Source organism: Synchiropus splendidus, chromosome 1, assembly GCF_027744825.2.
Source record: "Synchiropus splendidus isolate RoL2022-P1 chromosome 1, RoL_Sspl_1.0, whole genome shotgun sequence".
Classification (NCBI taxonomy): Eukaryota; Metazoa; Chordata; class Actinopteri; order Syngnathiformes; family Callionymidae; genus Synchiropus; species Synchiropus splendidus.
The window spans coordinates 21,789,984-21,816,261 of NC_071334.1; the positions used below are offsets into that span (position 1 = coordinate 21,789,984).

The 26,278-nt window shown below is 40.6% G+C and overlaps 1 protein-coding gene and 5 non-coding genes across 6 annotated transcripts in view; all 6 read right to left on the bottom strand.

The window, feature by feature from the left end:
- arhgap39 (Rho GTPase activating protein 39) overlaps nucleotides 1–20,687 on the bottom strand; it is a 48,283-nt gene extending 27,596 nt beyond the window's left edge. Inside the window, exon 1 of the mRNA XM_053849658.1 lies at nucleotides 20,568–20,687. Within this exon, the coding sequence (XP_053705633.1) occupies nucleotides 20,568–20,578 (11 nt within the window). The 5' untranslated portion in view covers nucleotides 20,579–20,687. The remainder of the gene's footprint in view (nucleotides 1–20,567) is intronic.
- Nucleotides 20,688–21,526: 839 nt separating this feature from the next.
- trnah-gug (transfer RNA histidin (anticodon GUG)) lies at nucleotides 21,527–21,598 on the bottom strand. Its single transcript has one exon. It is a non-coding gene; the product is annotated as a tRNA-His (tRNA).
- Nucleotides 21,599–22,078: 480 nt separating this feature from the next.
- Nucleotides 22,079–22,150, bottom strand: trnah-gug (transfer RNA histidin (anticodon GUG)). The gene has a single exon. It is a non-coding gene; the product is annotated as a tRNA-His (tRNA).
- Nucleotides 22,151–22,487: 337 nt separating this feature from the next.
- Nucleotides 22,488–22,559, bottom strand: trnah-gug (transfer RNA histidin (anticodon GUG)). The gene has a single exon. It is a non-coding gene; the product is annotated as a tRNA-His (tRNA).
- A 967-nt stretch (nucleotides 22,560–23,526) lies between these two features.
- On the bottom strand, nucleotides 23,527–23,598 carry trnah-gug (transfer RNA histidin (anticodon GUG)). The gene has a single exon. It is a non-coding gene; the product is annotated as a tRNA-His (tRNA).
- A 2,514-nt stretch (nucleotides 23,599–26,112) lies between these two features.
- Nucleotides 26,113–26,184, bottom strand: trnah-gug (transfer RNA histidin (anticodon GUG)). The gene has a single exon. It is a non-coding gene; the product is annotated as a tRNA-His (tRNA).
- Nucleotides 26,185–26,278: the final 94 nt, after the last annotated feature.

Below are 26,278 nucleotides of genomic sequence, written 5' to 3' on the forward strand. Positions count from 1 at the left end.
GTGGCATGGAATAGACAACTTTATTGGTTTTTCTACATGGCAGTTGGATGGCATCTCTGGTACAAGAGTCATTCATTTAAGAGGCACCATAAAACAGCCTGTACCTACCCAATGCAAAACACAATGATATTCATTAATTGCTACATACACTGCTTCCCAAATACCTCAAATGTATCATTGAGTGTATGTCTAGGTAAAGATGTAGGTCAAAATCTGCTAAAACAATGAAGAAACTACAGCCGTCCACCAACAATCAATGCTTTGACAAAGCAGATGGCTGACTGAGCATCTGCGCCCTATCAGATGTCCCACTTATTAATCCCTTTGTTCCCGCTCTCTTTCACCTTCACTCCTAGCCATTCACAATCCATGGTAAAGTTAGCCGCCTTTCCTGTCACCTGCTCTCCCTCACATTGAAGGACATCTTCATCTGCAGCAGCAGCTAGCAATCATCAGCCTTTGACCCTCACTGCCCTGTGAGTAATAGGATGACTGGGGGTAGCAGTGGTGAGAGTCTCATAGAGGAGCCGGGAGGGTGGGGCCACTTGTCCTCTGACCCTGAATGTTTGCCCCCACTCAACACCCCCAGTCACACCATAAAATGCTCGAATATAAAACGTGTCCCGTAGTATTATGGCGAGGATCAGCCACCAGCTCAATTTTTCTTTGGAGGTTGTCCCAGATCTTGTTAATTCCAGCGTGTCCGTAGCTAGAACATAGTTGAACACAACATAAACAGAGTAAAAACAAAGTTGTACAACACCTATGTGTTGCCGTGGGAGTATTTCTAGTTTACACACAAAGCAAGTAAAAAAGCACTTTTTTATTTTTGTAAAAAACAGAATCTATCAAGAACTTAAAGTTAATGGTATGACAGTAACCTCTGGGATATTCACTGGATAACATTACCTTCTCATACTGCTGGCATTTTCTTCTAATTATGACATATGATGCATCTATTAACTTTCCCTCCTCACAGGTTGTAGACACTGTATTACTACTTATTCCACCTCCCCCATAAACGTAACGGAGGGCTGTACTTGTTGACAAAAACAACTGGCATTTCCAAACATATGGGGGTCAAAATCCCAGCACACAGGGCTCCTATGCTGTGAAGGAGAACCTTCAACTTCCTATAGGAGTCCATTTCACAGATTACAAATGTGTTTAGGTAATTGTAATTTAAACATAAAATAAACAAACCAAAACAATAGCTGGTTTAAAACTTTAGTGGCCATATAAAATGACAAATGTTTAACAATGAAACATCTGGTATACATGACAATTGAGAACAGATAATTGAAATAATTTTGCTTTGGGGAATTAACAATTGGTCCTAGATATATATTTAAATATATATGAAATGCATAGCAATCATGTTCACTCTTTGTCCTTGTCTCTAAAGTCACACTAAAGAAAAAAAAAAAACTGCCTGACACTTTTATCGCTTGTCCAGACTTTATCAGATCCCCGATTTTAGCAGCAATCCAATAATGGTTTGTCCAGCTTTCTCCTATCAACGCTCAGAATCCCGCCTCTGCCTGGAGGTATTAAAGCCATGACAACAGAGAACGAGGACAAATCTACTCAGATGATCTGATGCCCGATCATCACCAGCAAATCGGGGCAGTTGATGCCAAAAATGGGCAAATCTTTCAAGCTTAACAGGTAGACAGTTCTTAAACTGCTAAACCCCAATCTCAATCTCCATGACCATTAGCGAATAATACTGACAGCCATTGTCTATCATTTGCACCAATCTTGAATTTTGCTTTGTGGTTTATGTTTAAATTGTTTAAATATTTTTAAGTTACAAACAAAACTGAGAACCCACACATCTGACAATTGCAACAAATCCAGTTAGTGGTCTTTTTTGACCATAAGACAGACATAAGATATAAGTACAGAATATCTTGAGATTGCTCAAGGCAAATGAGGTGGTTTTTGCAGTTATTTAACCGTCAACTCCTCAATCGAATCATCAACAGGAAAATTAAAACAACGTTGCCAGTGCAAATCCCCTTGGAATGTAGAATCCTGTTTCAGAGAGAGTTTTTTTGCCAGCAAACAAGCAAAACCAATAGAGGTCTATAACTGTGACTGAAGCATTTGTCGCTATAACTATTAGCTCTTAATTTGAAGTGTGAGTGTAAAGCCTTCCAGTTCCAAACAGATAACCACAGATGTTGGTACAGCTCCATGATCGTGGCAGGACTAAGGACTGGCCTCTGGGGCTCAGTCAAATAGTTAAGAGCATCACCATATGGGATTTTGATGAGATTCTGCTGCAGCGTGTCTGAGCTTGCATGTCTAAATCCACTATCAGTGTGCTTTCCAGCCCTGCAGTGAAAATGGCCTATCAGAGAAACAGAAGCGACAGCAGTCTTGGTGATTTACAACAGGCAGTGTGGTAGAGCCAGTGCTCCAAGTAAAAAACAAAATAAAAAAAAACAGAGCACTATGACACCAGCCGGGTCAATCCAACCAATTTGCACTTACTGTACAGTAAAGACTGGGTGGGTACAGCTGTGAACTAGTTGTACAGTCAGGGACTGCTCCTCAAAATAAATGGGCAAAATTGTACCTCCAGGAAATTTCTTGGTAGGAAAAGTTCTCAAGGAATTCAACAGATGGAGCAAGATTACAGCCCATATGGGGTCCAGACTCCCCTGGTCATATTATTCTCGCCTGGCTGGGCAACAGTCGGGTCTTGGGCCTCCCAGCTCATTCAGCCTTTTGTTTCTCTTCATCTGCCCTCTGTTGCCTTAATCAAAGTCTCTGGGAGCATCACTCAGCCTGATGCTGGAAAGGAGTGTGGGAGGAAGAAATCCCAAAACACACGCATTAAAAAGACAGTGTAAGCCACTTAAAGGGAAAGTTGTTTGGAAAAGAGCCCCACCACCCCCTAGCTCCCGCATCTGCTCCATACTCCTGGCAGACACCAGCCCTTCCTGTCACACTGGTGCCACTGGTCACACGCACAAGAATCTCACGGTGGATTCCAAGGATTCCTCTGCGAATTCTTTGGGTGAGCCAAGCTGAGCGTACCCGCCACTGCTTAAATTCATAAAGATAATTCAGAGACAAAACCCACTCTGAATTTCCACAGATTAATATTTCAGACTGAATTAGGAATCAGTATAACTCCTGCAAAAAACATTTCTTATTCGCCAATTGAATAGCCACTGGGCTAGAATTGTGGTTTACGAATAAGAATGTCTGCATTAGGTAGGTGCATAGAATTAGGGCATCTAGACAAAAATCATTCATATACACCACACACCACACTTCCCAATTCTCAGGTGATGTGAAGGAAGTGACCATTGTTTGAAGCATGGTTAATTCAAGAAAACGCTCAATGATGACATTAGTAGTTACAGAAAGCCTGATTTTATTTGATGAGCTCAGAAAGCCGGCACAAGATGATGATCCTGCTATTGTCCCAAGTTTGACCTTGATGTCATCGTTTTCCAACCTTGTTGTACCAATTGCTGAATTTTCATCCACGCATCAATAAAATGTGTTTAGAAATGTACAAGCAGTGAAACATAACAACACTACGTAATCCCAGCGACTATCGAGGTAACACTGTATATGGATGTTATAGAACGCCCAGGCCAAACTTGAAATGTTTGAGGTGAAATCTGTGGCAGTGGTGGCCATGTTTAGGGAATGTGTTAAAAAAAATAAAAAAATTACTAGTTACTCACAACTAGGAAAATGTGAGTACTCACACTGAGTGGGCAAAAAAGTGGTATTTCAATACGCCTAATTCTGTTAATTATTCATAATTCATCGATAATTAACCCCTGCGATAAATGAGTGAACACTGTAGTCTATAGCAATTAAGTTGTTAGACACCAAACTTAAAAAAAAAGTTGAGTGGAATTTCTCCATAATTACACTGTCACCCACAGCAGCTACACCTGTCCTTACAAGCAGATTGAATTAATTTAAATTCCCTACAATCTCCAAAAGGCAGCTCTGTCCAGAAACACTTTTTGTTTATCCTCTTACACAAGCTTCCTGCTTTAATCTATAAGACACAGCTGGAAATCCACAAGAATAATGCAGCCGCATTTGGGTGCACATTCCAAACTGACATTTGTGCCACAGGCTGTCATGACTCCCTCCTCCTCCCACCCCACGGCTTTGAGGTACGACTGTCCCTTCTATAAGACCACCTGCTCTCCCCTGTGGACAGTTGGCGTGCTATAGGAAGTGGAATACTTATCACTAAATACACAACATGGCATGTCGCATGCTGTAGACAAAAGACATTGCTTCCCATTATGGGGAAAAAAATCTCCATGTCAAAGGACACTTCCACAACACCCTTCACTCTAAAGCTGCACGATATTGGAACAGACATTGCGATTAATTTTTCAATGCCACATATATTTGCCATATTAACACAAACTAACAAGAATTCCCACCAGGTAACGTGAGCAATGAGAAATGAAAAGAATTAGGTTGATTCTCACAAGTGGATCTCAAACAAACAACAAATTAGCAAGTCGATAAAAAAGATGTAAATATGGGAAATACTAAATACTAAAAAATACTGCTGGCAGATTGAGAGCCCTTTGTGCAACTCTGGAATTCCAATAATCATTATTATTATTATTATCATCATTATTATTATTATTATTATACTTATGTTCATGCGACGATCAAGTGTAGATTGATAGATTGTAGATACCTTTGACCTATCAATTATGAGTCTTTCAGAGAATAACTACTTTCATCTGCTACCTTCTTCATGGTGTAGTCTCACATAAGCAGCCACCATTGTTGAAGAAAAAGAGAAGGGTCAAAATCCCACCCTATGATTATTCTTGGATTAAGATTAATTAAGTCTTTTCTTATCAATTAAGGACCTTGGACGTCACTTGGAGAGTTACTACTCATTAAAGAGCGGCAGAGAAGATTGCACTAATGCTGAGATAATTTTTTTTTTCCCATCAGATTGTGTAATTAACTTGCAGGTGGGAGGACAAAATGAGTGTGGATGAATGTGAGATATAATGTGAGAGATGTCTTTGATGGTGTGAATGTTGACTTTGCACATGTATTTCTTAAGTAATCACTACGAGCCATTCAATGAAGCAATGACGCAATTCATAAAAATACAGCAGAACAGTAAATGACTTGGCTGTCACATGTCTGCAGGGATTGGGGAACAAGTGTTGCCATGGAAATCATAGCGCAGTGATGTAAATGAGGGTGACAAATTGCAGAATGACCCAATGGACAAACAAGAATCACAGCACGATTACAATGACAGGGTGGGTCAGAAGTGAAGGCAGATCTTTGAAAGCGGTCACAGATTTGGGTGGATCAGTGGATCTGATATATGATAGGTGTTCTGTCCACTTAAGAGACACATAAAACGTGTGCCCCAAGACAAGTGCCAGTATATTAGTGAATTAAATTACATAGTTAATGCTGTGGCGGTTTTAGGTGCGGGCAAACCAGGCAGTTGCTCGGGGCTGCGTTATAGGGGGTGGCCACGTAAAACAAAAACAAACAAAAAAAGACTATGAGAAAGGCAGCAAAAAGCTGTTTAAGGTTGTTATATCAAATTCTCTAGACAACAATCGTGCTGTATTATGTCTGTCCCCATAATCAAAAAACGCTTTTGTGTTTATTACTGGTTAAATGACTGAAACTTGGTTAAGTTTTGTCTCTCTTACTTCCGTGTCTGCCTATGATGACAGCCTAATATTTACATTACATATTCATAACATTTCTCTGGGTGCTCCAGTTTCTTCCCACAGTCCAAAAAAAAGCTTAGTAATTTAATTGGACACTGTAAAATTGCCTCTAGGTGTGTGTGTGTGTGTGTGTGTGTGTGTGTGTGAATGGGGTGAATTTGCTGATTCTCAACCCTTTTGCAGCTGTAGCTCGGCTGCCATATTTGTTTACCGCCGTAATCTCGCAGTTATCCATATCTTGCGAGTCACCACACTAATGACAGGAGGAAACAAGTTCAAAACTAAGTTCAAAACTTTAAACAATCAATTGCAAAACTAACTCAAAGACTTTTTATTTGGACGATTTCGTTTTGGCACAAAGCCCCGTCTCCCACTGCTTATCCCGTTCCCCAGTGAAGAACAACAAATGAATAAATAAATAGTGATAAAATTCCTGTTTTAGGGTCAGTGTCATTGTAAACAGGGACTTAGAAGGGCTTTTGGCAACTTTAAAAAAGAATGACCCAACATGGCATGTGCCGTGGTTAGCAACAGCGTTGAATGAGAAGTAATACAAACAGACTTGCTACACCTTTTGGTCTCCTGTCATCCATATAGCTGCGCGTGTTGTCAAGAGTTATACAAAAGGATGTGATCAAGTGAATGGGAAAACAAACACACCAGCTTTGCTCCACGTCTGCAGTAGTGTTGAGCCCAATTTTTTTATTTTGTCAGTGAAGATACCTTTGAAAAATATTTATTTGGCAAAATTTTATAAATAAACAGAAAAGAAAATAGAGGGTTTTGATCAAAGAACTAGCAAATTGTAGAACAGAGTGGGAAACAACAGCAACTGGAGGAATAATAACCCGGAAAGGTCCTTTCGATAATAATGGAATAGTTTGAAACTAATATCCTCAATTTGACACTTGACAGAGCAACAACTACACTGCATAAAATGCTAAGAATTCTTGTTGAAAGCAATCAAATGGGGTAATTCATCACTGAGCCATTTCACATTTTGAAAGTTTTAAAACACACGCCAGGCAAAAACAACCTGTAACATCACACAAATCAAGCAGATGCTAACTCTTAAGAGTAGTTGATTTGCGTCCTCCCTTGTGGCCTATTAAAGCCAGTTACCCAAATATGATCCCGAAATAATGACTTATACACTCTATATACGAATGTTGTCATTCACTCCACCTGCTTGTTTTGGCGTTCTTCACTGAGCACATTTGAAATTCAAAGCCATTGGACAGTTTTTGCTTTCACTGCAAAACCATCATATGGCCTGCGTGAAGAAGTGAAAATCTGTCTCTCTCATCCTTCCCACACTTGTGAGAAGAGGCCCCCAGCTGTCCTCAGACACGCAGTCAGGCTGGAGGATGCCAGGCTTGGAGATATCCTTCATCAGTCTCGCATGTTAACGGATGCTCCCTTGTGCATGTGTGTGTGTGCTTATAGCTCCTCATCGTGATCATCACCCGTGAGGTACCAGTATTCCCAGTGGATGCCAGCTGTGGATGTCCAATGAATAAAATAAGAAGCATAGTAGGTTCACTGCCAGAGGTTTGTGAAGAGTGTGTCTCTCAGGGGGGTACTGTCTCTATGACGTAGTACTTACTTCAGGTCATATGACAACATTATTATGCTGTCAACAGCTAACACGCACATATGCAGTGACATGTTAACAGACACGCAGTAGTAGCAGATGAAAACATTGACTGTAAAAGCCTATCAGAGTGTTTAGCTTTTGGCCAAGTGTTGCACAAAATCACAATACACTCTCTGTAGACTACTTGAGCATGGATACAGAAATTAAGTTATATGTACTTGTAGGTTAAACATTATTTTCTATTGCATACAATTCTATTCTTACCTCTCAATGAACACCTGACCTATTTCAAGTGTACAATGCAACATAAATGTAATAACCTGCTTGACAAAACTACTGAACACTGAAAGTCAGTCATCCGCAAGGACCGACTGAATCAATGACAAAAACGAAAAGCCACATACCACAACACAGCTGCTTTAGTAGTCAACAGATAGGGTCATTAGCATGGCCTACACATATCTTCACACATATCTTCCAAATCCTGCTGACACCATTAGCAATATTTGAGCCCATGAATCACATTTAGCACTAAGAGAGATCGCCCCAAGGCTGCCCACAAGCTGGTCATCCGCTCTTCACCTCCTTCTTCAGTGACTGATCAATAGTACTTTGGCCCTTCTTAACATACATTAAGTCCTGAAATGGTGTGCTTTGTCAAAATCCCCCCCTCACAATGAAACTGTGGAGGCAGGAGTCATAATGGTGTTACACAGTCGGCATGAAAGAAGTAAGACTGTTTTCGCTATCTGGCTGATAAACCAACTTTCACACAGAGATGTAAGTGAGAAGTGTAGTAAATCTGCGTTTCATCAAGTTCAGTCATGAAGTGGGTGTTTGTTGGTTTCCAATTAGATATACAGTAAACATCACAGGCTTCATAAAAAGAAAATTAAATGACTGGGGACTTCAAAGTGTGGCATGTTGATTCATGTTTTAATTAGAGTTTATTTAAGACACACATTTTGGGGGAAAAAAACAACAGAATTTCCACCTTTAGATTTAAATTGTTTATCCATTTCTTGATTGACATTGTAGCCTTGAATCATCATTAGAAGGAAGCCAGATAAACTTTTATTGTAAGTATTTATAGCCTACTATCTCACATATGGAGTCGAGCCTTATGGTCAAAGAGGCAGATGTACATTATGAGATGATATTCAATCACCACTGTCATAGCTCAACCACCAAAGGCATCCACTATCACTAATGCAAGATGATTTGGTGACTGTCAAATAGAGGGTAGTTGCTCAGATTTCTTTTGTTTTCAGGTTTTTGAGAATTGACCATGTACCTGCAAATTGCTCCTTCACAGTAATGTGGTATTAACTTAACCCCATCAGTGGACAAGTCTGTTCTAACAGCCTTTATTGTAATCTGGGGAGAGCCTCATATTTAAGTAATCAGTTGTAGTAATATTGGTCCGTTTGATATCACATTATATTTTAAATCATGCCAGATTTTATACACGGTGAGATGACATACATTAAAATTACGACAGTTGATTGCAATAATACAAAACTAATCATTTCTGCCGCAGGCAACAACTGAGTTCTCCAATTTATCTCCCCAATTCAAATGTAAGTTCAAGCCTAAATCCTCATTATTATCAAGCACTGGCAAGCAATTCTGTATATCTTAAAACCAAGCACTGCAGTCATGCTTCAGCTTATCGCAAATTTAGTATATTTTCCATCCTTGAATTAATGTTGCTGCAAAGACTTTGTCTTCCCCCCCTAAATTCCAACAGATTAGATAGGCTTCTGCACACTGCCACTATTTTGTCTCATTTCATCAGACTTCATTCGACATCACCATCCCCCACACCTATCCTTATGTGTTCACCAGTGGTGGTAGTGAAGTCTCTCCAGAGCATCCATGATCTGGTAGGACGATCAGCTCCTCTCGACACCCACACACCAAAAATAGCAGCAACACCAGGAACATCAGCCACTTATTGAAGCAGATAGTCAGAGCTGGAGATTTAGGTATACATTACTGAGTGCAAGTCCAAACACTTGACAGTGAATCCACTCAAAAGTAAGAGGAATATGTTGTAAATACGAAAATTGTAGTGCTTACTCAATTTACACGACAAAGACAGGATTTTATGTGGCTGTATGCAATGCAATGACAGTACTTTATGCTAAAAGCCTCTGAACACTTGGGACAAGACGATGGTCTCCTAGCAACAATGGCCTTTACAATTGTGTATCTAAACGGTGCTGCTAGTCTTAAAGCAGTATTACTCTGTCACAGACACAGACACAAATGTCCCATGCTAAACCAATGGCAACAGAGGTTTTGATTTTAAGGATTATTAAACAATCAATTTCTGTGCATGGGGGACATTGCCAACCACCTTTTTATTTGGCACGTCACAAACAGCAAAATGTTTGATCTGAAAATTACAGATCTATGGTGAAGCCACTCCTAAAACAGCACCCAAGTGAAGCAAAAAATGCTTACTTTTAAAGAACTCAAACCACAGAGCAGTAGACACAAAGCAACAGGGACCACTCCTCCAAATATTGATTGTGGGGGTTGTTCCTGAGTGACATTGCGTTCCTTGAACACTGTGTAAAAGACTTTTGTCTGTGTTTGACCTTACGTGACCCATTAGCCAAAACCCAGGGGACCAATCAGAGGCATTTAGTGGAGGGGAGATAGCACAAATTAACAGACTGAGCCAAATACAGACTAGTGTTGGGGGATTCAAAGACCTAATCGCTTAAATACTACAAGAAATTTCAGCATCAGCACCCACTGTACTGCTCCATAGTGCGACCAATTTGGCTGAAATTTCAAAGTGTGCAACTGACATTTCGTTTTGTGGTTGGAATCGCACACATAGCGTTATCCAGGTTTAAAAAATTGTGCCATAAGCGCCTCATCTCTTTGTGCCTGAACTCACAGTCATCAAAGCACAAACTCGTCACTTCCATTGAAGATGCATGCGTCTTGAAGCTGAAGCACTACAGCATGCCTTGGATCTCTACCTGGTAACCATCTACAGCAGCGATGCCATGCTTACACCAGTTGATGCGAAGGTTGCAATATTACATGACACTTGGTGCACTCCGGGCATTTAACGATAATAAATTAATAAACTAGCTTTGTGGGAATAGAGTGTTGTCTTGTCTTGAGTGTCAAGATGATCCAGAACAGCAGTACTTCTCCGGATGTCCTGAACAAGAATATTTCACTTTCCTCTTAGTCTGTGGTGTCAAGAAGAGATTGTCATTCATCCAATGGCTCAGTCAGTGAGCCATCATATTTTGCTGAGCAGCAGGACAGTTTTGATTGGTCAATTATATGATCTTCTACACTATATACTTTATTTTATCATTTTGCTTTGCTTTGGAAATCTTTGACTTTTAAAATTGTGAATCAGAGAAAATCTTACAGAATCTCGACTGAATTATTTTTGTTAAATCTATCTCAGGTAGCTATTAGCAATGGTGCGATAACTCACAATTTTAACTTGTAATCTAGGATATTAGCAAATTATCACTTGAAGAAACAAATGCATACTTTCTGTCTGTCATTAACTGACAAAACTGTCAAACAGAGTTGGAATAAGGCATCACCATAGCTGGACAAGTGACAAGGTTCACAAAGGTTGAAGGCTGAATCGGAATCAAAGTGACCTCCTCCATCATTCAATTTCGTACCGCTGCCTTCACAACCTCACGCACACTCCAACCAACCCCCAACATTAACAATGCTTGACAGAGGATGTTTCATTCCACAAGCTGTCAGACTGTGTGTGTGTGAGAGAGAGAGCAAGAGAGAGAGAGAGATAGAGGAATATGCAAGTGAGATACATTGCTGCATAAGGCTGATTAGCTCTTCAAGAGTAGCATAGCTAATTAAAAGTGCCGCCTGCTTGTTCCAAACCCCACCCCATCACCCACCCACACCAAAGCTCTGTGGCCCCTGCTTCAACATCTTCCTCTGAGCCCAAGGCTTTGGTGTTTCATGACTAATTTATCTGGTTGTGCACACACAATAAGACACATGTCAAAACACTCTGTCTGTAAAGCAGGACTTTATCAATGAATACACAAACATAAAAGATTCTTCACCTGAAGAGAAAATAATACTATTATTATTATTATTGATACAAATTATAGATTCTATATTAAAATTTCAATTTAAACACAGAATGACAGTCTTCAAAACACCATCTTTACTTGCAATTATTGGTACATCTCATCATTTTTCTGTGAGCGGTCACAAAAAGTGCATGAACACAATGCCTAAGTTTAGAATTCGGAATAAGATTCCATTTGTGATACATATCAGTATCAATGATAACTGAATATGAATGATAATTCGTAATTAATCTGTCTCATTTAAATAACTCAAGGCTGAATAGGAGTCAAATTGTGTACATAGCAAGGCACAAGAACACGCCATTTAAATGTTTAACTGAAGTGTTTTGTGTCAAATAGTACACTCATGCTGCTACAGTACATCCTCGAACTTTAAGTACTATATCATCAAGTCACCTACACAAGTTGCTCTTTGTGATCGGCGGGTGGTTTAATCATACAATCACTGAGCGAATTGATGACAGCCAAATGTGTTATTGATACCAAGTAAATTCAATCTGCCAACTTTATGGAGCTTCAGATGAGGTCACATCGATCACACCCAGTACTTTCAGATTCACATGATCACCCCACCAGCAGTAGTAATCAATACCTTCAATATCAGGTCAACAGCAATGCAAGGGACGCAGAAGCCAGATCAACACATCACTGACTGAAACACATGTAAAACTGCCTCATAAAACTGTCATCTTGTGAATCCATTGGGAAGAACACTGCGCCAATACTCCGATGTCTGAGTTATTGTACGTATGCAGAGGCAATGCCCAAAATACCACAGCTTTGTCACCCATTTAGAAGACAACAAATATAATGAAGATCAACAATAATCAGATGTGGCTGAATCAGCAGACATATTCGGTCCTTGTCACGGTTCTCAGAAACATACTTATGATTGTGATAGACACTTGCCTGGAGGTGATAGATTTCCCCGAACCATTGCCATTCATGCACTGAGACCACACCATATTTTTGATTGCTGAACGCCTAAATGACTATCCCATATATGTATATATAAGACTATTGGTTAGGAACCCGCAACTATCTACTGCTGCAACCATGTTGAATTTTGTGAACAACGAGTAAATGTCTTTACTAAGAGTTTATTGGATTGAAAATTTTATGTTAAAAACTACACTCGCGCTAGAGTCCATCAGACTCTCTCCCTGGTGCTTTGTTTTGCCGATGGATGTCGCACGTAGAGCCTCGGTCTCGTCAGTGTGCGGGAAACACAGGATGATGATATGTAGTCAAGTGCAACATGTAATGGCAGTGCTACCTCATCATTCAAGTCAAGGAAGACCTTAAAGAGGACCTTAAGGAGGACCAAGTTTTTGGTGTCTGCTACTGAAATGCTATAACTATAGTCTATAACTCTATTAGTATTTAACTCCCTCCTAACTCTAAATGCAAATAATTAAAAATGCATAATACAATATCTCCACGGTCAAAGCAGTGTGGTAGACCACTGCAATAAGACTACAGCTTCAAACACTTTCAGAAGATGAGAATATTGATTTAGCGTCTCAGAAATCAGCCTGCAGCCAGGTAAAGCAAGGAGACCCACTTAAATGATGACCAATTGTAATGACCCACTCATGCCACTGCATTCCCTCATCTGCAGGTCTGACTTGTGTCTGCACCAGGTGGGATTTTAACAGGACATGATAATAAACAGATCAATGAGCAACTATTTAAAAACAAAATCACAACGTTGCCGGGAGCGAGGGCATCTGCTATTCAATAAAGCTAGATAAATTATTCCTTAAACTGAATGCTGTCCAGCCCTATAATATAAAAAAAACTTCAATAGTATGATTGCATATATATTACTAATAATAATAATTATCATTATTATTACTATGATAAAGCATTCTGCAATTCATAGTGCAGCGTCATTTTGAAAAGCACCATGATTGAGACATCCATCAGTATCCATAAGAAAAATCCATAAGAATGCAGACCTTCAAGGACCAGTAGTTCACCATCATTGACGCATATTTAGTCCTTGAAAGATACTTTTGAAGATCACGGCATCTGAGCAAGGGATGTACTGTTGCAGGGGTAGATGGATCAATTATGATGTGTACAGACAGATTAATGGTTATTAACTGCAGCCAATCAATATTCAGAGCACTCAAGCTACTTTGGCACTGTAGCTGTGTTAGCAATTAGCAAATAACATTTCCGTCTTCACCGACACACAGTGAGCAAGCAGTGAACTGGGGATTATCCATCTGTGCTATCACCGTTAAGCCAATTGTTACTGGCGTCAAACTAATGTTACCAACAGCAGTCAGCAGCATCATTTGTTACATTTTTAAATCAGTAGCCCAATAATATTATTAGTAGTACCAGGAAATAATAATAATAATAATGATACTGGGCATGACAGCCACTCCAATGGGTGAAGGAGAAAGCCAATGACATGGCAAGCGCTGACAGGAAATGATGAAAGACTGAAAAGTTGAAGTCAATAAAAAAATAAATTTGCAATTTTCTGTTATTACCAAGAATTAAAAAATACACTGACTAGTGAACAAAGTCCGCAAAAAGTATGGCCTGGTTTATTGACTCATTCACTATGATATAATTTTCCAGCAGTGAGCGTAATGTAACAGTCTTTGGATGCTTGGATCCAACCCAAAACATATCAGATGTGAATCAACCTAATTGATAAAATGCTCGAAGCATCACAACCACTTCTGTTGTTCCATTTAATAAACTCACGATTGCCTGTTTTACATGGGATCCCCACCCTTCACACATTTTGGAGCCTTGAGGGAGAGACACTCTAACAAACACATTTACACATTAATCCTGTTAGAATGGAAGTGCTTCAGCAGCCTCACTCTCCCTTTATCTGGCAGCAATGCCCCACCACCACCCTCTATCTAGTCAATGTCAGTCAATACGCTGCTATCTCTGCATGCTGTCATATTTGCATCGAGAGCTGCGTGTTGTGTAGCCAAAAGTAATCACTACCGCATGACAGCAGTGAGCTTCATAGTTAAAACTATCACATTCACTTTAGACCCTCTTCACATTCACACTTCTACATACACACTAGTTTATGAAACTATATGGGAATCAACAAAAGTGACAAAATGAGTGGGGGCTGGATGGTTGGTATCCCCGCTACTTGGGGAGAGAGGCAGATAACACTGACCTTCATGGGGACACCACAAAGTTGGAGGGTGTCATTATAAAATAAAAGCCAGGTTCTCACCAAATAGAGTTTTACAATTGTTTTTTCCTCCTCACTATCAATGTTCCATGAATTGAATTTATAAAAAATAATTTTGCTAAAGCTAACCAGCAAACAACAAACACATGCAAACAACTAACAGGAGACTACACACGCATGCATGATGGGAGCGCCACACACAAGCCAAGATATTTGTCCTAAAAGGCTGACACAGGGGGGCTGGCACAAATAACTAGTAATCACGGGGAAGTGTTTAAATAACTGATTGATTACAATCATTATCATGGTTCAGTTCCAGGAGTCAATAAAAGTGGGTCAATAACTCAGCCCACATACACACGTGCCCTTCACACCCCAGTGAAAGAGGACATTGATAAACAGTCCAGGTTGTAGAAGCAGAAAATGATACGCTCACTGCTGCATGCCTATCGCCGGAGTCACACACATACTGACCTACACCATACTATTCAGCAGCATTAATAGTGCTCAGGCCACTGATGTGCAGCTTGTTTCTCAGAATCCCACATAATTTAGAATATATATCAAACAGGACAGCTGGGCAGTTGACTTGATCTCAGTGCTTTTAAATGCTTCCTCATCTATTAAGTTGTGGGGAGGAGGAAACATCTCCCTACATACCGATCATCATTCAAAGAGATTTGTGAAAATATGCTTGCAACAAAGAAAAAAAAGACACTAACCATTGTACCTCTTCTATATGAAATTCACCTTATACACAGTGATTATGTGTGTAGCAAAACACCATACATAAACATGTAACAAAATTTTACCGCTGACGCTACAGGTACGGACACAAAACATGCACTGACATGTCTCTGCATTTGATTAAAAAAGCCAACATTAACGTACACATGGCTGTAAGTCTTCATCATGCATGCTGTAACTGTCCATTGTTTTGTAAAGAAGGTTACATGTATGCCTGTACATTTTTTGCGATTCAAATCGACATTGAGGTGTAATAGAATGCGTTTCTGCAAAGGCAGCAATTTTGAAAGCAAACGTGTGCTACTGAGGTGAGGTGAGCTTCATGAGACGGTAGTGATGAAATTCTGGCAACTCGCTCTGCTAGCTCAGGCGGCCCGACCACCAGTCACAGAGGCGCCATGCTGTCTCAGAGGCGGTGACTGAGCTGTCTGAAGACCATGCAGGAGATGTTCCACAACAGTCGTCGAAGAATATATGGACCGCCCGATCCATGTCACACGTGTACTCTTCATCTGATAATTTCCTTGTTGTCCGTGGTGTCAAGTATAAAACACGACCAGCTCCGTCATCTGACACTGATACATTGTTTAACTTTGAGAATTTACTGGATCTATTTTCCAACAACTGACTCCCTGCCAGAGTGACCAATCACACTCAATAGAAACGCAGAACACAGTTTAGAACCCCAGAGTTTTGGGTGTAAGGATGCCCCTCAACACTGCGACCAGGATTGTGTTTCTATTATTTATAATATGTTGTTCATATCAATGTATGCATCATTTCATATAATTTCATCGTATGTATGCCTGGCTTACAGGGAGTGTTTATATGTTGTTGGTCATTCCATAGAATGATGTATTGCTTGTGTTTCATGAATAATGAAGAAACACCCTCACCCAAAAATAATATGAATATTTTTTTAATAGCACGATGAATCGCGAATCGCAAAATTGTCACAAGAAATTGCAATTAAATTTTTTTCCCCAAAATCGTTGCAAGTTCCATATGTCTTTGGACCATGGTCCAGTATTCCATGGTAGAGATGTTCAAATAAGCATATTCCCCACATTAGATTAATCTCGAAGACCTCACACCCACTCTATTCAAAAGAAATATTATGGATAAGATGAATTCAATTCAATGCAGGGCACAGAATTCTGATGTACATGTAATGTGAATTCAATGCAGGGCACAGAATTCCGATGTATATGCTGATGTGAATGGATGTTAGGTGTAGCTAGGAAGTCAACATGTTCATAATGTACAGGACAATTTGGAATGATGCTTTGAAACTGGAAACATGGAGTGGATTTAATCTGCGAGTGCTACCTCCGGGAGAGACTGGTGTCCCTGAAGAGTCCACCAAGCTCTCCAACCTCTTGCCAATAATACTTGAAATTGATTCTGTTCCCCCCCAAGACCCATCTCTCGCAGAGTCAAGGAAGAAAAATGCTATAAACGACAATGGCATCAGACACTGGTCAGCCTTGTTTCAATTAATTTCGATGAGGAGGCAGGTCTATGGAACAGAATCATCACCATTTTCCAAAAACTCACTCGTTAGACACGCATGTATAACCGCTTTAGTTAATAGTATACAACCAAATCAAGGAGGTAGTTTGTAAGTCAATATACAGTACATATCTCTCTTGTCTCCTTGAAAGATAAAAATGACATAAAATGATGATGGTGCTTGGTGACATCACAAAGGCGGTATCTCGATAATATGACCCTTTCTGTGGAAACTGGTTCATTGAGTCTCTAACAATAATATCTAGTTGGTGAGGACACAAAACCCTTTCACTTCCATGAGACAAATACATGAGAGCTATCCTGGTCATTCATAATTTCTAACATAACTAAAACAAACACAGTCAAAATAGGATCATATGCAAGTGTCTTAGTTCTCGCTTGACAGGTTGCCTGGAGTGAACAATCCTTTTCTATCAGTACATTGGTCACTAAAAACTTATGAGTCTTTCAAGAATGTGACAAGGTGAGAAACGTGCAATGCAAAACATCAAACCTGAGAGATGCCAGCAAACATTTTATTAACCTTATAGTCTATAAAGCTCAGGGAGATGAACACACATTCACTGTTGCTTGAAACACTCACCCTGGCAGATGTTGAGAAAATAAACTGGAGAAGAAATGCAAAGATGCCCAGAATGACTAATGAGCACTAACACTACGCTTGTTATGAAGCATAAGGATAATTATTTTAAGTGATGCTGCATCACCACCATGGACATGGTTGTGATCTGATCAGATTCAGTGTATCCCAGAGAATCATTTTTAAGGCTTGGTCATACCGACCACAAAAATGGGTGTCGGATGCCAGCCTATTCATCTAAATTACGTTGTTTAAATGAAATCATAGACTCTTATTACCACGAACTGAAGTTGGGCCTGGCAGGCTGCAGGGTGGAGGTCTGACAACTTATTAGCTTATTGGTCTCTAAAGGGATCTATACAGAGGATCTTTTTTGCTAAAGGCCAGAAACCTATTAAACATAAATTGTAAACACATAAAGTTTCAGATTCATATGGTTAATTATTTAATATATTTAATATTTTAGCCCCACGGATGACCATAAGTGACACAATTAAATTATTGAAGATTTAAGTAAATTAGTCATTAATTGAATGAAATTTGATGATAAAAATGTGATCCTATATGCGCTCGTAATAAATTATAAAATGCATGCAACAATTTCACATTTAACATCAAATGGTTCGAGTTTGCAACCCTTCCAATGTGTTCAACTGCAATTTCATTTCATTACACATTTAATTAATTATTTAATGATATATGTGCAATATTTAGGTTTGTCAATTCTAGTCATCCATCGAGCACTTAATGATTACTCGATACATTATTTTAACTCACTCTCAAAGTTGCGTCAAAGAGCAATCAATGTTACACCAATGAGAAACTGGAGGGCAGATTGGTGAATGTAACAGGGAGATATGAATATTTCAGCCGCAACACAGAAGCACACTGCCCCACCCTGCTACTGGGATCAGATGTCAAGCTGGCAGCCAGACATGAAGCCGCGTGCCGAGCAGCCATGTGGGAGATGGCACATGCCATGATGTCAGCCACGTATCTCTAGCTCGAATTAAAGAAGTCAACCAGTGCCATAAAGCAACACAAGCGCTAGCTCACATTACTTTTTTTCTTTTTGTTCTACATGCTCACAGTAACACACCAAACTCTTGGCCATTTTCTACTTATAAGTTGATGGTAGAGGTGTTCCTAAAAATACTGCAATTGACTTGTGGAAATGTTTCTACATAAAAATATATGTAACTAGCATTCTCCCACACTGAAAACTACCACAGTCATTTAACAATTTAACACATTTTCAACACAAAAAGCAATCACTCGTGTGCAAATCTGAAATATTGTATACCAAAAACAAAATTCACAGCCACCGTTTCCTCTTGTCTTGTGAGGTCCATTGGGTGATTTCTGAAGGTCATTTTAGGTCAACAGCAAGTGGTTTGTTCATATAAAGTCAGTTTGACAAAACAAACAAAACAGAGAAGGGCAGTTTGAATCAGGGACAAAGGGATTTGCATCTGTGTATCGACATGGAAGAGGAAAGATGCCAGTGCTGGTGTGGCTAGGCTGTGAATAGAATCAATGTCAGACAGAAATGTAAGCTAATTTCTGAGTAGTAACGAACAACGGGTTTCCCACTGCACATTCTAGAACTCCACTGAAAGACGGCTCACCTTGACTATAGTCTCCCGTACAAAACAAATCGCTAGTTCACAACAACATCGCCTAATGTTGATGTTCACAACACAAAGTATTCGGCACCTCAGTTGTTAGCTGACATATAGCTACAAATATCTAGAGCACTCAGGTACAGAGTCTTGTCCTCACTCGCCGTTCCACACAGACACAATTTAAGCCCAAATTAAACCCATGAAATATAGAAGATAAAACCCAGGTGACACCGACGATCCATCTATGGTCAGCCTCCCCCATGTGGGCTGAGTTTAAATCCAATGAGCCCACAGGGTACACGAGTGATTTACATGAGGATGGGTGACCACTGCAACACAGTTTCAACAGACATCAATTATTAACCCAGGCTAATGAGTTTGCCAGCTACCGGAAACATCTGACACAGTCTAGTTGGGAGATGTGGTGCACAGAATCCAAAGGACAATGCGAAGAGATTGCCATTCCTGCTATAAAACATTTAGCAAATCACAAGTTAAGCTTTGTCACAGAGGAGGTTTTTCACTAAGACTTAGAGTAATGACCTACAAAGGTGCCTCCTGAATTATTCATCCTTGTCAGTGTTTGCATTATTGAATGCAATCATTGATAGCGTAAATGCATGGTCCCCATTGACCACATAGGCTCTATATCGTTTCAGGACATCACATGAAGTGTTGGTGAGCCAGTGACATATTTCACTTTCCTTGTATGCATTTGAGAGTGGAGTCATGAAGAGCCTCGAGTGTTGTACAGGCTGGTATAATTAAAAAAAAGGTTTACATTTGACTTGACTTTTAGCAAGACAAAAATATATTGTATTTACGCTATCAAATGTGTATGTTACTTGACTAATTGACCAATAATTTTTGGAGAGGTCAGTCAGATGCATAAGGATCAAGTAAAAGGAGATGGGGTTTTTTTCACAACGGGACATAACGGCCTCTGGCACCTTCTGAGATGGCAAACGTGTTGCTAAGAAGAGGGAAAAGAGCGACGATACAGACGGTTGGGTGTGGGTGTATTGATGGATGGGTGGGTGGGAGGAGGAATTGATGGAGTGGTGTGATGGTTGTAGTCAAGTGTCTCCCGTGTACACCTTCAGCAGGCGCACATGTGCAGCATCCGGTCTGAGGTGCAGGTTAGCTGCATTCCAGTGAAGAGACGCCGATTCAGACCGACAGGTGCAACAGCATCACCACCCAGACGAGCTCAGCCTCCGTCTGCCTGCCACCGCCACCATCATGACAGGGACTAGCCCCAAACAACCAGGCGAAGCACACACTTGAACGCAAGAATTCTGCCATTATTCAAGACTGAGTGGTGTAAGACGAACCTGGCGAGCTAGCTAGCGGCGACAAACCCCAGCGCTTGTAGCCTCCTCCCGGGGCAGCTGCCTCCAGCGGCTCCCACAAATCAGGGAAAATGACGAGTGAGGGAAAAACAAGGTGAACTCAGTCACACTCACCTCTCAGCCATCTTTGCGTCGCTTCTTAAAATCCCTTTAGAATAAATTCCACAGCGTCTCCCATGTTGTCTAAATTGTGGTCGCCGCAGTCACTCCTCTCAGACCTGTAGTCAAGTGAGCAATCGCCCCCCGCATCCGGGCACTGCTTTCACAATAAGAGCACCGCACCATTGCGTCACTGTAGAGATTATGATGAAATTAAAACCAACACCACATGTAAATAAAAGTTTATATTCATTGTTGGTTTGAATATTTCAATTGAGGCAAAATTCTGACCATGGCTGTAGATGATTACCTATACTTCTCACAAACAAGATGGATTCCAATAAAAAGAGACTGAGGTAGTGAATAAAGTTACGTTTTTCTTTTCCTTTTCTTGAGCGCTTGGTCATGATTATATTGTAACCACTGTAAAAAATAGGGCGATGGGACATTCTCATTCTCCAAGGTAGATGTCTGTAGTATACAGCGATGAAAGTCGATCTGTATCTGTTATATTCTCAAAATACTTTTACTTTTATCATTGAAAATGCGCAGTATACGATAGTTGTCGTAATGACGTGACTCGGTACAGAATCATTTTCTTCACCATGCGCGACGTATTTTTGGTCCACCAAAGCTGATGTAGCAGCGTCATCTGCTGTTCACTTATATGTTCCTCTGAACGGTCTTATGAATAATGACATTTTACGAAGTCTACAAACCTCGAAATCTGTATTTTCGAAAGATATACTGTATTTTTAATATTATTATAATTAACAGTAGTCGACATTTAACTGTTTTCATCTTGCCACAACTTTCCCTTTGACGGTTAGTTTTTCAGGACTCGTTATACTCGTTTTGTTGATTTTGAAACTTCGTTTCACCATGAAATGTTTTTGAACAGCATTGGGTTGTTGTGGGTTTTATCCCCCTGCTTTAACTGATGCTGTGATAATTGAGCCAAACATCTAAAAACCTGCCGTGACCCGGAATCGAACCGGGGTTGCTGCGGCCACAACGCAGAGTAATGACCACTATACGATCACGGCGGACCAATTGTGTGGACGAACTGAACTGGAGCTGGGGACTCTGAAGACCGGAGTGCTCAAAACCATCAGGGCACTGTTAAAGGTCCGGAGAAGTTTGAAGTAACAGTCATCTTAACAAGTTCTGATGCAGACGCAATAATAGATGACGTTCTCTTTTCTCGGTACAACTTTGCATTTGACGATGAGATATTTTCGTCTTGAGAAGCATGTTTTATGTGGTTGCATTTTAGTGGGATTTATTATGCATCTTTTACAACTTGTATGCGTTAGGAGTTTGAGGACTGTTCCATGTTCCCTGTACCAACAACGTGGAGTAACCGCGAGACGGGGGACACCCTGTTACGTTTGTTCTTTTCGAAACTTCGCGTCTCTATCATAAGAAATTTTGGATTGTACAACAAATGTTATATGGAGTGAGATTAATCGAATTAATCGATTAATTTTACTGCTGTATTATTTGTGTCTGAATGGGGTAAAAGATGCCGTGACCCGGATTCGAACCGGGGTTGCTGCGGCCACAACGCAGAGTACTGACCACTATACGATCACGGCGGACCAACTGCGGACATGATGCAAGCTGGGGTGGTGGACTCCCAGGATCAGATTCCCTCCTCTCCACGCACCCTCCTTCGTAAGTTTGAAGTGAAAACAGTACAGTCCAGTCCAGTAATCTAGGTTTTAATACAAGCGCAATAAAAGACATTCTTTTCCTTAACCTGAGCCCAGCTCATCTCAATGTTGAACTTAATAAAACTTAATAAAAGCCGAGATAGATGTAGCCAGGGATCACATGGTACAAATACAACGCAAACGGTCCGAGTGTACATCACGTACTAAACAGTGGTCAAATCAGACTCATTAGAGACACCCCGTGTATGTTTCTAAAAGATGCCGTGACCCGGATTCGAACCGGGGTTGCTGCGGCCACAACGCAGAGTACTGACCACTATACGATCACGGCGGACCAACAGGGTGTCAGCGCTTGGGCTGGGGTCGGAGGTCTCAGAATTACAGTTCCGTGAAAAAACCGTCATTAAAAGAAGTTGACACAGCAACACAATAACAGTTGACATTATACTTTTTATTTTTTTGACACACGTATTTGCTTTAGTCGAAGACAATCCATTTTTTCAGTCCTGAAATGTGGATTATATGTAGCCACATTGGATTCTTTTTATAGCAGTTTTGAGGGATGGTTGTTGTAACTTCATTGCATAGAAAACATCTTAAATACAATGTAAGAGGCAGCACATTAGAACAGATTAGACACATAAAGAAGACGAACCATCAGATGCCGATAATTTTGCCTGAAACAAGGCGAGGAGAATTTAACACAAAACTGCCGTGACCTGGATTCAAAACCGGGTTGCCGCGGCCACAACGCGAGTACTGACCACTATACGATCACGGAAGACCAACAGGGTGTTAATGCTTGACCTGGGGTCGGAGGTCTCAGAGTCTCACAGTCCTGTGAAGTGTGTAAAAACAGGCATAAAAAGAATCCTGCATACCAACACAATAATAGGTGACATCGTACTTTTTATTTTCTTCACACACGACTTTGCTTTTGATGATGGCAATTCATTTTTTCAGTCTTGAAATGTGGATTATATGTCGCTACATTGGAGTGCAATTCATCTCTCTTGCTGTTGGAGGGAGGGTTGTTGGCCTGCTACGCTGAGAAAGAGGCTTATGACGGAGATCACGTGGAAACATTACTCACTATAACAACACAAAGCAACAACACAATCCAAACAGGAATCCAAATTAAACATCTTCACAAAAATATATGAGATATATTAAAAAAAAAACCTGAATTCCAAAGTGGCATTTTCAAGTTGATAGATTAGTCTCATCTATCAAACCAAGACTCGAAGATCATCAATTGCCTGACACAATGGATCAAGCAGTGCAGCTTTAAACAAAACTGCCGTGACCCGGATTCGAACCGGGGTTGCTGCGGCCACAACGCAGAGTACTGACCACTATACCATCACGGCGAGCTGACCATCCAGTCGTATGTGGTGGGTGGAATAATTCACGGGTATCTTAGGTCCGACAAATAGCCAGGAAGTGTTCAAGAGTAATAAGTCAAGATTAATGAACAATGACTGGCGTGCTCAAAACCATCAGGGCACTGTTAAAGGTCCGGAAAAGTTTGAAGTAACAGTCATCTTAACAAGTTCTGATGCAGACACAATAATAGATGACATTCTCTTTTCTCGGTACAACTTTGCATTTGACAATGAGACATTTTCGTCTTGAGATGCATTTTTTATGTGGTTGCATTTTAGTGGGATTTATTATGCATCTTTTACAACTTGCAACTTCCCTGTACCAGCAAAGTGGAGTAAGAGACGCAGGACACCCTGGGCAGGTCGCATGAGGTCTTACGGCCATAGACCACAGACCCAAACACTAAATATGACAAGTTTATTCTTTTCGAAACTTTGCGTCACTATCAGAAGAAATTTTGGATTGTACGACAAATGTTATATGGAGTGAGTTTAATCCAATAATTTTACTGCTGTATTATTTGTGTCTGAAAGGGGTAAAAGATGCCGTGACCCGGAGTTGCTGCAGCCACAACGCAAAGTACTGACCACTATACGATCACGGCAGACCAACTGGGTGGTTGTGATTGAGCTGGGGTCGGAGGTCTCAGAATAGCAGTCCTGTGAAGTGTGTAAAAATAGGCATCGCAGCAACACAATAATGGGAGACATTGTACTTTTTATTTTCTTGACACATGTTGCTTTTGCCGACGACAATCAATTTTTTTCAGTCTTGAAATGTGGATTATATGTAGTTACATTGGAGTGCGATTCTTTTCATTTGCAGTTTTGAGGGGCGGTTGTAACTTCATTACAAAGAAAACATCTTAAATACAACGAAAGAGCCAGCAAATACAGATTAGAATAGATGAGATACATAAAGAACGCGAACCTTAGATGCCCCAAATTAAAATGGGAGAAACGGTTGCTATAGTATCGCCTGTCATTTTTTTAAATCAAATCGAGATTCTGATAAAACCATTTGCCTGAAACAAGGCGAGGAGAATTTAATATAAAAGTGCCGTGACCCAGGTTCGACCCGGGGTTGCTGCGGCCATAACGCAGAGTACTAACCACTACACGATCATGGCAGGCTGACCGTCCGGTTGTATGCGAAGGGTGAAATAATTCAAGGGTATCTTAGGTCCGACCAGGAAGTGTTCATGATTAATGAGTCAAGATTAATGAGCAATGAGGAAAAATACAGAGGTGTGATTATCGTATATAAAATAGAACATTTGTTCTGTTATGTATGGGACAAGATGACCGCCGTTACAGTCATTACTGGTGCTTGGTACCACCATTGTTGAGTTGTTTGAAATGTTTATGTCATAAGTGGAGTATGGACGATGCAGTATAATCACACTTAATTTAGGATCTGACCACTCATTTTTTCCTTCTTGCTGTATCTGACTCCTCCAATAGCAACAGGGGCAGAGAACACATGGTTGAAAAGGATAAAAACAATGGTTTTTCACTCAATTTCTTTTTGTTTTGTGGAGTCAGGACTGGGCTGTTGGTTTTTGGGGTGCCAAGGTCAAGGAAAAGATGGGGGCAAAAGGTCATTTGAGTCTGGTGTCACTTGTCCAGCAGCATACTCCTGGGGGAGCATCCTCTCTTTGGCTGTCAGGTTTTTCTCCAAGCTGTTTAGGGCCCTGTCCTGATGCCCAGTGGAGTGCATACCCAATAAGGCGCTGGTGGCCTAAGGGTTGGAGGGTGCTGGTCCTGCTGCATCGACCTGTTGTATGCCCCATCATCGCCTAATTTAAGTTTTAATATAAGGGCAACAACACCAACCCACCACCTTTGATAGAAACATAATAAAAGCCGAGAGACATCTTGGAGATGTAGCCAGAGATCACACGGCACAAATAGTCCATCACATACTAAAGCTGATGCCACAGCAGTGAGGCAATAAGGTTGTTTAAAAGAAAGTACCGTGAGTCGAACTGGGGTTGCAGCAGCCACAACGCAGAGCAGTGACCGCTATACAATCACGGCGGACCAGCAGGGTGTTGTTGCTGAACTGTGGTCGGAGGTCTCAGAATCACAGTCCTGTGAAGTGTGGAATAAAAACAGGCATCGCAGCAGCACAATAGGTGACATTTTACTTTTTACTTTCTTGACACATGACTTTGCTTTTGCCGACGACAGTCCATTTTTTCAGTCTTGAAATGTGGATTAAATGTGGCTACGTTGGCGTGCGATTCTTTTCATTTGCAGTTTTGAGGGGCGGTTGTTGTAACTTCATTACAAAGAAAACATCTTAAATACAATGAAGCAGCAAATATACATTTAGAATAGATTTGATACATAAAGAATGCCAAACCTTAGATGCCACACATTAAAATGAGAGAAAGGGTTGCTCTACTGTCTCCTGTCGTTTTCATCAAATCAAGATTCTGATCACACCATTTCCCTGAAACAATGGAACAAGGCGATGAGAATTTAAAATTAAACTGCCGTGACCCGGATTCGAACCGGGGTTGCTGCGGCCACAACGCAGAGTACTAACCACTATACGATCACGGCAAGCTGACCATCTCGACTTACGCGAAGGGTAATAGCCATGAAGTGTTCATGATTCATAAGTCAAGATTAAAGAGCAGGGAGGAAAAATGCAGAG